Source organism: Bacillus rossius, chromosome 3 (genome assembly GCF_032445375.1).
Source record: "Bacillus rossius redtenbacheri isolate Brsri chromosome 3, Brsri_v3, whole genome shotgun sequence".
NCBI lineage: Eukaryota > Metazoa > Arthropoda > Insecta > Phasmatodea > Bacillidae > Bacillus > Bacillus rossius.
The window spans coordinates 88,648-108,249 of record NC_086332.1 but is presented as its reverse complement, the minus strand read 5'-3'; the positions used below and the strand labels follow the sequence as shown (position 1 = coordinate 108,249).

At 38.1% G+C, this 19,602-nt stretch overlaps 1 protein-coding gene across 2 annotated transcripts in view; it reads left to right on the top strand.

The window, feature by feature from the left end:
- The window catches only part of LOC134530043 (MMS19 nucleotide excision repair protein homolog), a 125,996-nt gene that overhangs the window by 57,957 nt on the left and 48,437 nt on the right, over positions 1-19,602 (top strand). For both annotated transcript variants that reach the window (XM_063364579.1, XM_063364580.1), the window contains exons 12-13: positions 216-401; positions 8,363-8,459. In XM_063364579.1, coding sequence (XP_063220649.1) covers positions 216-401; positions 8,363-8,459 — 283 coding nt within the window. The remainder of the gene's footprint in view (positions 1-215; positions 402-8,362; positions 8,460-19,602) is intronic.

Genomic DNA, 19,602 nt, shown 5'->3' with positions numbered 1-19,602 from the left:
AAGCCAAAAAATGTATGCTAAATTATTTTTTAAGCACTAAAATTGACTTTGTGTAAATCTAGTCATTAATGTGTTACTTGTAAAGAAAAATTTAAATTTAAATTTAAGTTCATGTTTGATTACTTTTTTTAAATCTTGAAATGACTGGTTTGTGTGTGTGTATAGACACACACACAGTGTTAGAACAGGGTTGTACCATGGATGCAAATGCACAGGAAGGTGGTAGAGGGCGAAGGCAGTGGTGCGTCGGCATCGCGGTTCCTGCACGAGAGATGTGACGTGGTGTCACGCGTGCTGGCCTGGTGGCAGAGAGATCCTACCCCTAATGCCGTGTGCGACCCTGTCGTAGTGGCTGACCTGGTGGTGGTGCTGCTCTCTGTGGTGCTGTCATTGGACTTCAGGTGATAGTTTTTGTTTCTCTTCTTCTTTGAAGTATTCATGTTGCTTGCATCAATAAAGCAAGAGCACTTTTCTAATATACTAACCACCTCTAAGATTTATACCATTCCAAAAACATTTGCATGTAAGAATGTTGTGTATGTGTTTTCCTCACAATAAAGACTTGGGAAAATACGAGGGTCTCAGTACTAAGCACACCAATTATCACTCTAAACTACATGATTGTTGATATTATAGTTACATTGTTTAAAACAATTGACTTTTAAATTCAAGGCAGGGCTTCCAGTTGAAGTTCTCCTTGTTGCTGACGTCCTCTGCGACTGGACTCACCCTTTGGACGGGTGATGTCGTTCTCATCATTTCGACTCACACTCGTTGGTACTGCGTGCCAAGTCTCTGCTGGTAGATCTCAGCAGCTCCTCTTGCTCCTTGAACAAATGACTATTAGGTAACTACTCCGTAAGTGTGTCGCCACCTCTTTTCCCGACTGACTCAGAGTGGTATGATGGAACTTACCCTACCAACTCACTCAGTTGGTCACCTTGAAGTGTTGGGGTGGGCAGGCATGACAAATGTGGCGGCAAGCCACCGTATCCCCCCCCCCCCTTCTTCCACCTGTACAATCGTCCTGGCAACCACCATGTATCACAGCATCTTTGCTCTCTGACAATGGCTTATGAACTACATTCATAAAACTCTTTTCCTTATAATTTTTGTCTTTTTTTCCTTTGAATTTTCGCTTGCTGTTTCAAAAAAGGCCATGCAAATCTGTTAGTTAATATGGTATAGATTTATTAATTTAAATAATTTTAACTTCCGTGTGTTTGAATTGTGATTTTTACCCCATTAAGTGTTTTTAGTGAACTAGTTCTACAGTATGCTACTACGACACGACCATGTTATGCTATACTGATGGGACCCAAATGTAAACAAACACTTTGTTTGTTTACAAACACTAGACTGCATGAATGGCAAATGATAGTTGTCAACACACGAGTGCAAAAGTAAATACTTTGGTTCCTAACACTACCATGCCCTGTTTGCCATGAATTTAAAACATAAATATGGAAACTGACCTGTAGTACAAATAAACAATAACAATGGGTGATTTTCCAAAAGATTTTAATAATATTAAGAAAATGAAGGCAAATCAACAACATAACATTGGAATTACATTTAAACTGGCAGGTTCTGACACTTGTTAAAGTTCTCTGAGTCTCTACAGGCACAATGTGACTAGCAAAATGTTATTTAAAATTCAGGACGTTATGATGGGCACCCGGCTCGACAACAGTCCAATTCACAACTCAGTCTCTATTTTTGGTCTCCAACACAACACGTAGATGCCGTTTACACATTAGATAATGGTTGGGTTTGCTCCGGGCTAAAACTCTGTCGGTAGGCTATTTCTACCCCCAGGACCTCTGGGGGCACCGCGGACAGTTACTATTAGCTTGCACAGTCTCTGCTATAAAACGTCTCGTAGCGGAAATCACAGTGTAAGATGAGGGGAGTTTGCAGTCAAACAATGTGCTGGCGCCGACTCAAGGCGACCACGCCTTACCTTGCGAATGCTGCGCTGGCTCAGCAGTCTCCGGTCTGCATGACGGCGGTCCCAAGGAGTGCATTGAGATGCACCAGTATGCACCACACACTTTAGGTCACCAGAGCACTCACACGAGGCAAAGTTCCGGCGCGCGCATCGTTATTTCCCGGACCGCGGACGCGTTTGCGAATTCGATAAATACAGTTCCAGTTCAGCTGTCAGTATTAATAATATCGAAAGTTCAACGTAATTGTCGCGATTCCGCAGCCCGGAATCGCGGGCAGCGAAATCTTCCCACGCGAAGCGACACGAGCTCGGACTCTGCACAGCGGACTGACTCTCCGAGAAAATGCCGGGCGGCTCTTTTATACGTCCGCAGAGCGTCACCAGCGGCCTCTCCTATTGGCTCGTTTTTAAGTTCAGGCGGTTACCGATTGCAGCTAATACTCAACTCAATTTCTTAACGGGAGTTCCGTAGTTCATAACGTCCAAAATGCATAGAAACGTAAATTGAATATAAGTTCCACTGTAATTTAAATACTTTAAATAAATATCAACATTGATAATCTGGCGGCGGGCGGCGGGAAAGAGGGCGGTCTGGCACTGGCGCGCATGCGCTGTCACACTATCACTTCAAAAGCTGCCTCCCAGCACCGTCCGAATATTTACCAACACCGCGGACCATTGTTGTTTAGGCCCCCTCAAACACCGTTTATATGTCCTTAAATATGCCCTACTGACCATATATATATGTGTGGGCCATGTATCGGTACATAGTAATCAAAAAGTTTGGGATATCATTATATTTAGAGTCGCAGTATTTTTGGGTAAATATGGTATGGTTAGTAATATTTTCCATGATAATGCGTATTTCTGTATTAAAAGATTAGACAAATGAATTAATAAAATTTCTTGGACATACACATTTTCAGTTTTGTACTATTAGTCATAAAAATATTCAAGAAATTCGTAACTCCCTAAATCTGATGTATAAAAATCAGTTATTCCGAATCCTTGAACTTCCTGAAGAGTTATAACTATTGATACGGTCAACACGAATCTTCATGTTTCTAGTGCGGCCTCCAAGGATTACAAAATCTGCTCACACAAAGAAACATCTTGCTTTGTTAATAGCATAATTCCATACACTCACTAATTCTGAAATTTAAAATTGTCTAACTTAGCTGTCGTAACAACCAAAGAACAAGGTAGCTGTGATAAATAGTACAGACTGAAACTAATAAAACCTTGGAAAATATAAGAAAAACAACTGAAGACATGGTTTGATACATGGTTGTTCTAAAACTTAATAATATGTAATTTAAAAACCAAAATTAAATTGTACCAACATTAAACACTAGGTGGAATAAAATGGCTCCTAAGATTACTCTCTTCACCATTACACAATTCCAAACATAAGAATTTACTAAATTAAAATAATAGAGATAATGAATATAGTTACAAAACATTATACCAAACGTAGATATCATGAAACCTTTACTTCCCAAAAATGTAAATTGAGCAAGGTAAGAAATATGTCAACTCACACACTGTTGTGCACTGTGTTACATCCATGTGTTAAGTCCATTATCGTTGTGCTGACAGTTATAATTTATTTTAAACTAACTGAAGTACCTGGTGTTGCCTGGTCTGAACTACACTTGGGAGCTGATTTTCAGAAAACCTCTCTCAGTTAATGGCTATATATTATAAGGAACATCACTGTTAAACATCAAGTCTGTGGGCCATATACATAATTGAAAAATGAGAAATTTTATCTCTTAATACCCCCGCAATATTTTAACCAAATTTGAACTGTCTATGCAATTTTAAACTATCTCTATGCAAAAAAAATCATGTCGATCCATTGCTCCATTGCTGTTGAAAATAACCGTAAACAAATACACCATAGATATATGTGTATCTTGAAAACATGCATATTAGGTATGAAGCAATTAAGTTAAACAAAGTGATAAGGAAGTGCAGATATAAAGTTAAAGTTACTTGGGTAGATATTAACTAATACAAATCCAACCCAACTTTTAAAGCAACCGATGCAGTGGGAGTTGCCATGGAGATGCAGAAGGTATCTTAGATGCAAAAGCTTGTCACTATGGATAAAAATAAAGCTTCAACAATGCATAGCAAAATCCATTCAGCCATTTTAGCATGGAGAAGTAATTATAGAATTACGCTCCAGTTTTATCTCACAGGGACCATGCATTTTTCAGGATAAAAAGTAGCCTTTGGAATTCTCTGACCCATGTATATGCAAAATATCATGTACTTTCGTTGCTCCGTTGTTGCATGTAAGAAGGACAAACTAACAAACATATTTTCACATTAAAATATTATTAAGGATGACTAGACTGATTCTCATCTCTGAATAAGGCATTTAGCTGATAGTGGGGATGTAAGTTATGTTGCCGAACAACCATGTTAAATGGTCTTTTATATATTTTACTCTTAAAATTTTTTTTTGGTATCTCCACAGGGTTTTTTGTTTTAGTTCTAAGTCAAACAAAATTAGTCTTTCATTTGACTTCGATGACCTGAAGCTTCCCTTATCCCTAGAAAATAGTGTTGGGAACATGGATAATCAACTAATCTGTCTAGTAACTACCGTATTTGCTCGCATATAGGTCGCGGAAATTTTACCAGATTTGAAGGGGAAAAAATGAAGTGCGACCTATATGTGAAGAAAAATTTTTAAAAATTTTTGAGAAATATTTTTTACAATATTTTACTTTAAAATGCAAAAAAGAAGTTTATATAGGTATCGGCAATGTACACATACAGCGAAACCCCTTATTTACGTTATCGTTATTTACGTTTTCCCGTTATTTGCACTATATTCTTCAGGTCCCGTTTAGTTCCCATTTAGTCCAATAGTAATACAATACTTTCACGCGAATTACGTCTCAAATCGAAACCATCCCGCTATTTACGTCACGTAACAACCATAAACAACCAGAAAATACCGTGGGTACTTTAAGAGTAGATAAGATTAGCTAGTAGGCCTAAAAACATAGTGAAAAACGTAACGTTTATAGTCGGCAATGAACATTTTAAATCGCAAAATATTCATACAGTGAAACCTCGTTAATAAAATACTGGTTATTTCAAAGTTCGCGTTTATTCAAACACTTTTAATTCCCCTTCAGACTGGGATAGCATATTTAATGTCAATCAATACGGTTAATATGAAATATTCGTTATTATGTATTACGAAGTAACCTCACGTCCGCTCACGTAGTGTACTATTGTTTTATTATCGGATAAACCGAATGAAATTTTAGAACAAGAATCGCACACTTTAGTCACGTGCACGCAGCTTCACTATAATTCTGTTAACGGCAAATAATTTGTACGGTAAATGGTCTACTTCGAACAGCAAACATTTTACGACCACGTCTTGTTTTGTTAACAACCATATTTTTCATAGACAACAGAAAATAGTGCAGTGCTACAAACTGTAGAAAACGCGGCTATTTAAAGGAAATTGCTTTTATTGAAATTAATACCTTGATTAGAAAAATATTTATTTGAAAGATAAATTTCCCATTTAAAGAATTTTACGCATTTTAAAAACAGAATACAAACAAGTAGAAGCCCACAATAACCTGAGAGTTACAATACAAAACCGTAACCACACGCCGCATGGGCTGTTCCAAGAACATGGCTCCCTTTACACCAATGAACTGCTCGCGTTAGCTGCTGCTGTTCCAACTGAATACCGCGTCCCCCGAGGTGAACATGCTGTCATACGGGACTCATGGTGCATGATGTTGGGTTGGTCACTCTGACACTTTTTTTTATCTGTTTACTTTTGTTGAACTAACCAGCGTGCTGTAAAATGGCGAAGCGTAAACGGAACGAGTTATCTTTGTCAGCAAAAATGGAAATTTTAAGTAGCATCGACAATAGCGGTAAGTCTAAAACGGAAATCGCGAAAGCCTTCAACATACCGTTGTCGACTCTCGACGATAGTGAGCAAGAGAGAAAAATTAGAAGCAGCGTGCACGAGTGGTAGTTGTACAAAGGGAAAAAAATGTATGCGTGGTCCTCAACACAAGGAACTGGAAGATAAGCTACTGGAGTGGTTTCATCAGATGCGGGATGGTAACATACCCATGTCCGGGCCAATGATCCAACAAAAGGCAGATTATTTTGCACTGACACTGAAAATTGATGACTTTAAGTGCAGTAATGGATGGCTGCAGCGATTCAAGGAGCGAAATAATCTGGTTTATAAAGCTGTTTGTGGAGAGAGTGCAGCTGTGGACAAAGATGCTGCACTTGATTGGCTAGGTTCTGTGCAGCCAGTTTTGAATAAATATGCGCCACGCGACATATTTAACATGGACGAAACCGGAATTTTTTATAACTTGCTTCCAAACAAGACATGGGCCTTCAGAGGAGAATCTTGTCATGGTGGCAAACATAGCAAGGCACGAATCACTGTTTTGTTGTGCTGCAACCAGGATGGTAGCACAAAGCTGAAACCTTTAGTAATTTCAAAGTCAATGAAACCTAGATGTTTCAAGGGTATTGATACTGCTCGACTGCCCTGTGATTATGAAGCAAATGAAAATGCATGGGTAACGAGTAAATTGTTCCAGTCGTGGCTAATCCAGTTTGACAGGAAGATGGCAATTCTGAACAGAAATGTTCTTCTATTGTTAGATCGTTGTGCAGCACATACAGCTGAATAATGTCACACTGATGTTCCTGCCAGCAAATACAACCAGCTTCATACAACCACTGGACCAGGGCATCATTGCCACAGTCAAGAGGTTCTACAGGACACGTCTAGTGAAGTACCTCATTAGGCAGCTTGAGCTACAGAAGTCTTCTCAGCCAAGGTGGAATGTGTTTGATGCAATGAGGAACATTTCAATGGCTTGGGACAGTGTATCAACAGCAACAATCCAAAACTGTTTTGCCAAAAGTGGGTTTGGCAAAACAGATGAAAGTCCCGAAGATGAAAGTTCAGACCTAGTGGAAGGCTGGGAAGAACTTCAGCAACATGGTGCTTCTGGCAACTTCAAAGATTATGTTCATGTTGATGATAATGTGTATACAAAAGCTGCACCACTGAATGAATGTGAAAGTGAGCTGGACAAAGTTGTTCCAGTTGTATGTGAAGATGGAGAAGAAGAAGAAGAGAGTGATGATGTGGATGACGATGTTCACGAACTTCCAAGCAGAAATGAAGCTTCTTCAGCATTAATTGTCTTGGAAAATGTTCTGGCTGCTAGTGATGTAGACACTGATGTCTTGTCTTCCTTCGACAAACTTTGTAGTGCAGTAAAGGACATTTATGCAACTAAAAAAGTGCAGAAAAAAATCAATGAATTTTTCAAGCCTCTTTAATTCTCTATTTGACTAATTTTCGAGTAAAAAATCAATACTTGATTTTGTCGATTATTATTAATGTGAGCATATGCACCTGTTAATACAAACCTTGTTAATACAAACTGCAAAATTTTAGGTCCCTTCAGGTTTGTATTAAAGAGGTTTCACTGTTTTTTATAACATGAAAAGTTGCTTTTATTTCTAAACATGTAATAATTTAAGCCTAGGCGTGTAAAAGTCCGAGTAATTAAAGCAGGAGACAATCTATAATGCACGAGGGAAAAACGTAAACTCACGAATGTATAAACGTGGCTGATTGTTAAGTTCTGATACTGTATTTATGTCACAACTTAGCCGAAATACTGGTACGAGACAAACTTCACAAGATAAATTGAGCGGAGTCTTGGTAACTGTTTTATACGTATTTTATAATTTCGGAAATATTGTACAGTTGACGCATATTTATTAAACTAACAATTTATTCCTGGGGATCGTAATTAATTAATTATTGATATCAAGACATCAAGATGAACGTAAACTTGAACATCTCACGGCAGCGAGAAAACTGGTGCGTATACCAATAAACTGGTATTAGAACTGGACAAAACTGGTACACGGGAGGTGGAGCTTATATTTTTTTCCGCTAAGCTCGCATCTATTGGCTGGCTGCTGATGGATGGTCACGAGTCTGGGCGGAGCGTTGAGTGAGTTATACTGCGCATGCACAGCTCAGTGAACAAAGAGAGCTAGCCGGCGCGCCGTAACAGCAGCTGACAGAGTACAATGACCTTTCTCCGCGCACGGCGCGCCATTGACGGTAAATTTCCATCAATTTGCGGCCCTTTTATTTAATTTTTTTTTACTGTGGTGCAATGCGTATGTGTAATGAATTACCGGTGCGACCTATATGGGGGGAATCTTAAATACCAAATTCAAGACCTCAAATTATGGGTGCGACCTATCTGCGATGGCGACCTATTTGCGAGTAAATACGGTATGTTTTCAGGCTGGCATCATTTAAATTGCACCTGGCTGTAATGTTGGTAATTATTTCCACAGTGCCCAGAGCAGCTTGGTGGAGAAACACGTCCCAGCATTCCTGAACACCTCATCTGTGCTGCACATAGAGCCATTCCAGTCACATCACATACATTCAGTGAGTATTCATACGCATTAATTCTATTAAATATTCATAGTTTTTTTACAATCTTAATTAAATATTTTACTCTATATTATAAGAAATATTTTAAACTATAATTTAAATATTCATTTTGCAGTCCAATGGTCTTTATCAGACTAGTTCAAAAGAATATTAATTTCTGGTTGGGACAATTTAGTGTTAGAAATTGTTTTGTTATTTTGTTTAATAAAGTGTTCATGACACACAAAAAAACTAATTACTTTCTAAACATATGTATCTCAAGATTGGTATATGATTACTCATACAGAATTCAAAAATTATGATTGACTTAACATGACTTCCGTGGAATTGTCAAATTTTACTCATACATGAAATGGATTTACCAAGGTGCTAAATTAACTGTCAAGTTATTTTAATATGTTAAATGACCTTGCAGAATTAGCGAGTTTACACATAACAATATCAATCCAATAACATATTGAACACGTGTACACTTATTTTAAACAATTGCAAAATCCCTGGTCGTAGTACAAATCAACATTTTCGCAATTGGCATCAGCCTTATTTCTTATTTCAATAAGAACAATCGAAGGCTAGTTATCAAGTAAGACTTCAGCTGGATTGGACCATGTTATAAAATTTGTGGGCTCGTTGTTCAGGAAAGTGTTCCCTTACGGCAAAATTGGAAAAAAATACAGCTGAGTAAGAATGAAAACATCAGCTATAATTGCAGAAATGGAAGAGGAAACTCATGGAACTAATGTTGAGATCTTGAAAAGTGAAGTTTTTTCAGTGGCAACGGATGGAAGCAATCAGGGCGATGCAAGCTGTATTCTATCGTTACTTTCTACAACAAAGTGACATTTTGGCACATGCAGAAGTGGCAGACATGAACTCTATTCGTACTGCTTCTTTCTGCAGTCTAAGGTTCTTTGTTAAAAAGTTTCCCAGCATTGTGGTGAAGAGTGAAGAACTGAAGACCAAGATATGGATTCAGAAGTAGACTTATTGGAAACAGAGATTTGCTCTTTTCAGGTGCAAGAGATTCCAGAAGAGGTGGCAAAACAGAGCAGAAATATACAAAGTGGTCATTGGTTGGACAAATATAAAATCCAGACAATACTTTAAAATATGCCAGACTTTCCAGTAGACATCTGCGAATTGTGATTTTTCAGTTCGAATTGAATTCGAATCGAATCGAATTTCAAAAAAATTCATGAGTTTCGAATTTTTTCGAATCAAATTTGAGAATATTTATTAAAATAACATAGATCATTAAAAAATTTTAACATACCACCTTTAAAAAACTTATCACATAATTCACAGTTTAAATCAAGTAACTAAAATTAAAGTGAGACTATAATGAAGAAGCACAACCAGATTCTCAAAAATTAAAAAAAAAAATTAATTATATGTCTGTAGCAGTAACATAAAATCATACTAATTATTGTATTTTGTAAATTTACAGACTGGCAATCATTAGTGTGTTTGAAAGTTTGACAGTTTTAGTTGGTTATTTTATAAAGTGGAACATGGCTATGCACATTATTTACAGTAAAACTTATTTCCACTTTTCATGGGGTCAAAGTAAAAAAGTTTAAAAAGTGGGGAAGTGTAAATAAAGGAAAGACCATAAAAAGTATCACAGCTTACCTTATTTAGTATGTTTAACTTTGTAACGCCCCTCGTGCCTCAAAATTGAATTATTTTAAATTAATTAAAAAGAGCCTTGGAAACTTGCTGGGTAAGAATAATAAGAAAATAAGTTTATTGACCAGAGGTGGCACGAGGTGGAGAACAAGACAATTTAGAACACCCTGACACAAGCAACTGGGGAGCTGGTGGATCGTTTAAGGGAAGAAGGTATGTCATAAATAAATTAACACTACACAAGTAGCTTGGTCTATAGGTTCCCTGTTTTATTTAAAAATGTAACTAATGAATTCTGTTTTCATTTGATTTGGCATTTATAAGTTTCCCAATTAATGATATTAACAATATGCTTTAGTTTTTCGAGAAAGGGCCGGCCCTAATTTAGTATAACAACACATACTCAACTTTACCAACAAACAATTACTTAAACAAAAATTTATTAGTATCACACCAAAATTTGATTTGACCAATTATTACATCGATGATTAGTTTCATTGATTCTACATATTCTTGAGGAAAGCACTGTTCGCTGGTAGGCTATTCATTCGATTAATGTAGTTCGTAGCTAGAAAGTGGGGGGGGGGGGGGGGGATGTTGATTTCACATTACCACCCGGGTCTTCAAAAAATAACGTCGGGTCGCGGAAACATCTCTTCTAACATGACCCGCAGTGGAGGTGCAGGATCACGAGCTGGGAGCAATTTGTCTCTCCAGCACTTCGACCCTGTCTGAAACCCAAATCAAATTCAAAACGATTTAGACTTGCTTCCAGACAGTCCTACACCGTCGGCGCAAAAGGCCAACAAACGGGAATGGGGGTGAAAAGGCCGGATTGTCACTCACCAGACAGGGAAGTTGACTTCTATTTACAGATGCGTCGCCAGCCAGGAACTGGATCCCGCGAATACGCGGCTGGGCGCGGTCGTTTTCTAATTTCAAAAAAAAATTAAAAGATAAAAAATAACTATTACATTTTATACTACGCAGACGGACTAAACTACTTGAAAAAGATTATAGGGATAGCATCCCTCATTTAGGCGACTACCTAGTCGGTTGCGGCCGGATGGAAGTTTTGCAGTCTCGTCGACTCGCCGATAATCAAACGGTCCGTCTGCAGTCGCGGCGCGAAGTGTCCCGTGGAGAAACGTGTCTCGTAATTAAAAGTAAAACTTGAATCAAAAGTGGAGGGGAGGACTGGGAGTCCGGACCGAAAGGTCCCGAAGTTCCCCGAGTGAGGGCCATAAAAAAAAACTCTGATTGAAGTCTCGAAGCTGGTAGCATTGCGTCGACTTTAGCGCTACCTGTTGGGGGCTGTCTGAAATAAAAAAGAATCGACTCGCCCAAGGCGTCTGCTTAAACCAAGGGTTAAAGGGCGCAGTCTAGTGCTACACTCTGGCGGCCTACAGGGTAAGTTGGCTGGGTGGTTAGCGAGTTTACCGCTAGGTATCGCGGGGTGGTCCATCTTGGCACACACATTTTTTTTATGCAAGGCATCCTGGGAGACGGTCGCTGTCTGCTGGGGTTTCTGACCTGTCATTGGCCTTAGGCGAATTCTTAGAACCGAAAGAGGAGGGGGGGAGCAAAAGTGCAACGACGCTGAGAACAAGCGTCCATGACGTGCTTTTCGAGGAGAGAACCTAATACGTATTCGTGACCAGACTTACTTCTCTCAGCAGCTCTCTGAGAAGTAGCAGCTTGCAGCCCAGAAGCTGCTCTATGCAGTTTTGGTCGTGCAGGGAATTAAAATTACATTCTCGGGACGTGACTGCAGGCGAGAGAAATTTCAACCGGGCTGACCATGTCCACATTAGACAGCAAAATATCAGAATGGCCCCCTGGGAAGGGGCGTCGGTCCACTGGCACAAAGTTTAAAACCGTGTTGTACACCGGCCTAACAAAAGTAAATCACCCCCATTAACAACCAGATAAATTTAAAAAAATAAGAAATCCCCAAAAAATTTTAAAATTATAGAACAAAAATTAAAAAAGTGACGAAATGCCTAATTTCCGGCACATACTCCCCCGCTTGAATGCGGAGCATATAGGAAAAAAAAACAACACTTACACTGCTCAGTAAAACTAGTACCAGGTTCGCCTGTATCCTACTACTTACAAAAAATTATGTTGATCAAATCGAAGGTGTATTATAATTGTCTAAATCACCCTTAACGGTGAATTATGTAATTAGGAAAGTTGATCTCAGATGTTGGGAATGATGTCCGTGACAAAACTCTAAACATGGGCGCTGTGAGGTGGGCCGAAAACACTAGGCCGGAACCGGAACTTGGTCCGTCGGGTGCCAGTTATGAAAGGTGGGGATTTGTGTACCCCTGAAAATAGTCTTTCTATAAGAAGCCGAAGGCATTGGGACTCAGCCCTGCACAGTCAGGCGATGGAGAAGACGGTCAAATTTGCTGCTTGCCCGAAGGCGAAACAGAGCCTCTGTCCCAGAGTGACACAGGACCTAAGGGTGGAATTCCCTTGGCGGAATTTTAAATTATTGGGGATGAAAACCCCAACACATCAACAATATGTAGGAAAGAATGAATTTAAAAATATTAAATATTCGATAAATTAAGAAATTTCAGCGCATATCACTCTGATGTTTATTATTATTAACTAATATTTATTATTTAAATGTATTCTGCAAACAAAACGATAAATTAACGACTCTTCGCACTCAAATTTAAATTATTTAAAGAAATGTAAAATGCAATAAACCAACAATTATAAATCAAAAAGGGGATAAATTATAATGGAGCGGTTAGATCTTCCATGACTGCTGATAGGTTTCGCACTGCCTGAGAGGGGGTTTGAACATAGGCCGTCCAAAGATGAGTGGTGGGAATGTAACCCAAAGAACACTCGAAAATGGTCATGAGATTTTTCACTCAGAGGGCCAGGTCTTGGCTCGTTGGCTCAGAGGACCCTAACTTTTGCGCCGCTCGTTGGCTAGCTTGACCTAGCTCCTATTTTAGAAAAACACATAAAAGAAACCAGTTTGCCGTCTGGAAGTCACGTAGCTCTTACTTAAATAAAGCAATCTCATTGATAACAATGTAAAAGAAATACAACTTTGGGGTAGAATGCAAAAGAAAAAAGAAAAATGGCTAGATGTGACAGCTTCAGTGCTCAGACTCTATGTACGTCACTGTACATCACATTTACGTGCAAGGGAAAATAAAGAAATAAACATGTACAAGTATTAACGCAAAATCAGTACAAAAAAACACTACAAACATTATTTTTTGCTTACTTTACGAATTATGGTTATTAAAAAAAAGGAACGTAATCAGAAATTAAATATATGAAATCGTGGAACAAGATTCATGAAGATTCAAAAAATATCAGAGAGGTATTTCTGAGTAAAAAAACATTAAAACTATTTACGTCAAGTAGCTTGTTAAAGACTGAAATAAGGTATGTAAAAATTAAAAATTAAAATATCTTAAATTACCTAGCTTGTGCTAGCCTAGAAACGGATGCGTAAATAAACCCAAATTAATTAAGTGGACCTCTCGTTGGGGGTTGAAAGTATTTCACCCTTCTCGGTGATTACCTTAAATATTAAAATGAGACTAGTCACCTCGTAGCTGCTTAATTTCGGGGAAAACTTATTTTTATATGCGTGATTATATTATTATTATTGAGCAAAAAAAAAGGATGCCTGTTGCCCTACTACTTGTAATAGAAGCCGAATTAATTCCATGTCCTTTGACTGTAACACTTTATAAGTCCAAGACAAGATTAATAATTAAATAGAGTCCATTTAAACTTGGTTTGAATTATTTAAAATAAATACTAAAAATCATTTAATAAATAAAAAATATTAATTCAAAGCTTAAATTTAAATTACCTGTATGCTTACAACTATTCATGTCTTTGCTATATTAATGAAATGAAATTCATCCCTTTGATCTCAGATTTTGGATATCGTGTAGGAACACAAAATGGGCGCTATGAGGGAGGCCGAAACAAGGGAAATGCGTCCTTGAGCACTCAGTGACTAATGGGGACTGTAACCCCTGTAAATGGGTATGGTAACCCGTAACTTACAAACTAAATTTGGGAATATAACCCCTGTACATAATTGTTTCGCTGTCCATAAGAAGTCGAAGGCATTGAGTCATAGCTCTGCACAATCTGACGATGGATCAGACGAAATGATGAATTTAATACTCGCTTAAAAAGCGAAGTACACCTCGGTCCCGGATACCTACATTTATTAACTCACATAGGCTGAATATGTTCAAGCTCTGACGGTTGATCAGACCATCAGGCTGAAGCAGAGAGACCTACGAGGGAATTTCACCCCTGAGTTAGTTCGGGTTCGAAACCCGAAAGATCAACGAATTTGGATGAAAAATTGATTATGTAAATAAAATTTAGATTATAAGAAATTGACTGATATAATATTGTAGTTATTATATAATTTTAATTAATCATAATTCTTGCACTCAAATTTAATAAAAAAAACTATAAGTAACATCGTAACATGATATATTATGATCCTAAAAAAAAGCTAATTTTAAATTAATTATAATCTCGCTGTCGGATCTTCCATGGCGGGCACAAAAGTTCACACTGCCTAAGAGGGGATTTGAACATAGGTCGTCCAAAGGGTGAGTGCTGGGGATGTAACCCAGGGAACACTCTATGGTCATAGGATTTTTCACCTAGAGGGCCAGGTCTTGGCTCATTGGCTCAGAGGACCTCTCGCGATTTAACGCCTGAATTTAGTGCTGAACTGTGACTAGCTTGACCTAGCTCGACTTTAGAAAAACACGAAAATAAACCTTAATGCCACCTTGGAAGTCACAGTTGCTAAACACTGTAAAATAATAATGAACATGAAACTAATAATTTTAGGTAGAGAGCAAGAAAACAATCAAATTTAGTGTACAGTGATGCACGAGCTACTGTGCTCAGTTTTAAATACGTAGTTGTACGCCACCTTATAAAAGAAATTGATACCGATCCAAAATAAATATAAAAGTTAGTAAATGGTTTACTCAAAAATCATAATTACAAAAATATTATTTATCCTTTACTTAGCCGTCTTAGATTGATTGGCAAATAGCTTATAGAAAACTTGCCTTTAAAAAAAGGTATAGTACTCTATCTTATAATAAATTCTCTCTTCATGGCTAGCGTAAAAAGTATTGGGGATTCAACCCGTATATATAAACAATTTAATTCAGTAACCTTTCCTTAAAGGCATGAGTGATTGCACCTCTCGTTGGGTGATCACGAAATAAATCTAAACAAAAGCTAGGCACATGGATGTGTATGGTGACACAATGAGTCGAAGTATATTCACTTTGCTTGTGAACGATGCAATAGGATTAGAGTACTTGTTAAAATTACTTATGAGCATATTCTTATTTTATGTTACTTAATGAATGGACCCTTTTTTAGATTTATTTTATGTATTATTAATTTAAAATACTTAATCGTTAATTTTAAGATACTTAGAACAGTGGCGTAGCGTGGGTGGGGCGGAGGGGGCGGCCCGCCCCGGGCGGCAGCCCGCGGGGCGGGTCGCCGGTGAAGCGGGTTGTGACCTGATCTATGATTCATTCATTACATGTGTCAGACACACTATAATGTTCCATTTTTATCTAAAATTTTGCGCACCAACTATTTTTTAATATTTATTTAAAAGAAAAACTGCGAAATCACTGACAGAGCTCTTTATAACGTTTGTTTGTTTACATACGAACGGCAACATCGCATCACGCCGCGCCGCCCGGCGCGCGCGAGCGAGTTGAGCGGCACTCCTTATTATGTTAATTACTCATACAAAATCTTTTGTTTCACGCGTCGGCCCGTGTCAATGCCTCTCTTTCGCACTCATTGAATTTAGTACTACGCATTGTACTGTAAAGTTTGACATTATCAAAGGTAGCAGCTGTAGCACACATGCTACAGTACTGATCTTTGTTTGTTTTAGTGCATCGTGAAGTACCGTTACGCAATCACGCTTTACTCGTATGTTTGTTTCGCGAGAGTTTCGGATATGGAACGAAAGTCATTTTGATTGTGTTTCGATATTTTAAATACTGTTGAATCTTCTAAAACTAAACATTTAGAACTTTACCCAATCTTTGAACTAGTTTTTGAAAATGAAAAGGAGTCAAAGAAAGTGGTGCAGAATTCCGCAAAAAAAAAAGGCTAAGAAAGAATCAAATGCGAAGAAGTCTCAAGGTGCATTACTGAAATATTTTAGTTCCAGTTCTGGTTCGAAAGCCACGTTAACGTCTTCGGTGGCATCCTGCAGCAGCGGAAGTGATTCCAGTGAAAGTAGGTATATTGTCACGATCCACCTTCAGAGGGGGGGGGCGAGAATCGTAGCTCTTTACATAGAAACAACTCGCTTGGCATCAACTAGTCTTAACTTCATAAAATACTTTACTGTACCTAGGATCATAGGTTCGTCATCCCGTACAGGATGTCTGGTGAGAGCTGAACTAAGGAGATTTTGCAAAATAACATAATACTTAATTAAAATTATTTTATTCTTAAAGTCAAATACTCAACATCATTTTAAAGAACATTTAAATAGCGGGATTACAATTTAAAACAATAATCTCTTTACTTCCTTAACGATTGAACGACCTTACAAGAGAGAGAATGAGAGAACTTCACTAAACACTTCCCTAGTCCTTCCGAATACCTCAAATCATAATTAATACTTAAAATTAAAACAAAGATAAGTCCATACTCACATTTTCCGAAAAGCCTTTCTTGATCGATTACTTTAAAAAAATAACGTAGGGGCCTCTCCTGCCCTTGAAATCCCGAACGAACATTACATTTTAAAAACTATGACGCGTGACCCCTGACGAGGGCCATAGCCTCCGCCCGAAAGCTTGACGACTACATTATGACCTAACTTAAATTAAACGACTCGTGGCCTCTGGCGTCGACCATAGCTTCCGCCCGAAAGCTTGAATTCCTACATCACGAACGAACTAACAACTCGTGACCACAGGTGAGACGCATAGCCTCCGCCTGAGTGAGCCTGAATTCCTACATCACGAACGAACTAACAACTCGTGACCACAGGTGAGACGCATAGCCTCCGCCTGAGTGAGCCCCGAGTCACCAATCACTTGCGCTTAAATTCGCGCGCCCTGCCGCGCCTACCATAACAAAAGCTCGTTATTGAAGTCAAATTTACTAAACAACTAACTAGAACATCTGGGAAGACTACCCCCCCTCTACCCCAATGTGCAGGCCACACCGCGCGGCTTGTTACGACAGCGCGCCCCAGTAACTGCGGCCCGTGGCTGCGCCAGCGTGCGGCCAAACAAACAAACAAAATTCTGCAAGCCCGCAGCGCGCCGCGCCGGCCCCGTGCCCCAATTACTTGGTCACGCCACTTGCGCTGACGAGTGAACAGAGCAGCCAGCCCAGAGTCCCGTCAGTAAAGTCCCTAAATTTGATTTCAACAACCCTGCAAAATTTCAACCCGCGACATAACCCTCCCCTCACAGAGCTCGAGCCCCATCGAGCTACCTCAAAATTACAAATTGTCTTTTTCCATTAAACCATAACTATAAATTCCTCATTTCACAAAAATAATAATTTTCTTAGTTCCTTGCTGTCTGAACATACATCTAGATTCTGCATAAGATTTATTTTAAAACAACAAGTATTCATAAAATTAAATGTAAAACTTTTATCTGGTTTGTTCTCACAGGAACCTTCAGAGGCTCGAGTTCTCAATTCTAAAAAAATTGTTCTGTTAGTGAAGCTCTCTTTACAAATTAAATTACTGTTCTTAGTTTCTCAGTATTCGTTAAACAATGTGCAAATTCTTGATAATTATTATTTTTTTTTTTTTCGGTTTCCGTTTAATACCATACTTCTTTCGTTCTTCAAAAAAAATTAAGTGTCCTTACAGTGTTTCAATTAATTAAACTCTTATCTCGTGAAGGTTGGTGCAACTCCTCGAAGTCAGTGTTGTCGAGAAGAGTAGCTCCCTGGGCTGGCCATCAGCAAACACCACTCAACTCCAACAGCTACTGGACTGGCTTCCAGGGCAGCTCACAACTTCTCCCCACATCTGCTTCGGAGTTGTGCCATCCTCATCACGAACAGATTACAATTCTGAAACATCATCAACAGGCATTACCATCACGCCTGACAAATACAAAACTAACTACTAAACTGCAATCGATGGGCAAGGATGCAAACACACAAAAAAATAAAATTAATTAATTCAACTGCTAACATAAAGTATCCCACCCTTAGCATAATCTAATCAGGCAAATAATTTGATAGGAAAAACTTAAGGAAGGGAAACATGACCTCCAATGATTTTCCCTAACTCTTGAGTCTTGATCTTCTCTATACAGCAAATAGTCCCCACGAAGTAACTGGGTTGAAGGTCAGTTCACATGACCCACCCATAACCTCTTCTACTCTTCTTTTCTTCTGGGGGCAACCACAATGCCCACCAATCTCTCTCCATGGTGCCGAACCAGCTATCCCATGAGAGTAAACAACGTAGTCAATAGGAGCGCAGAGGGGAAACACCAATCTCTGGCTTGTCGAGTCATAAAACTGCTTTATCTTCTTCTTCTTCTGAGTAAAAATATCTGACTAACCTTGCTTCTATTCTTCCAAACAGTAAAAGTTCATCAGGTATCTTCATGAAAGAAACATTCTAACTAATAATTCTTCATTTTTCTTCTTCTTTATTTCTGTTAGTTGTAATAGAAGGCCATGTTAGGGAGGTTATAGGGAAAAAGAGTGGCCAATTCCCACCCCATCACCCACCTAGATCATGACTAATTAACTTTTAAATTTTCTATTTCAAACAAATAAAAAAAACATTTTTTTATTCAAACTTTTAAATTATAATTACTTTTACTTCATAACCTCAAAAGCTAATCAATAATTCTAAATGAAATTGTGATTTACTGCATCCTTGTTCCATCCGATCTGTTTGTTTATAACCTTTCTTGTAAAGTATAAAATTTTCAAACATTACTAATTCAAAAAAAAATTAAATTCTGGTGTCCTTTGAGTTACAATTAACTTTACTATTTCTTAGCTTGAAATAATTTAAGTTTTCAGAACTATTTCATTGTCTAATTCACAACACTTAAAAATCAACTCAAAACAACAAATCATCAAAATCAATAAGATCATCTGACCTACCTATCAGTACTGTGAACTTGAACTGTTCGTACACATTTATAATAAGCTATTGTATTTAAATTCCAACCTAAATAAGGTTTTAAAAAAAACTACTAATCCCTCTGTAAATTAAGAAAATTAACTTTAAAAATTAAACTTAAGGTATTAGTTCTTTTTGACAGCTACCACAACTCACTAGTTCCATTACATTACTATAACCTAAAAAGTTCTGTAAATAATGTTTATAACAAAAAAAAACTCCAGTTACTGTCTTCCATAAAAAAAAATAAAACTTTACATGACCTTATTAATCTCCACTTGTAAGTCCATGGCTGCCAGCTTTCTCTTCTCTTGA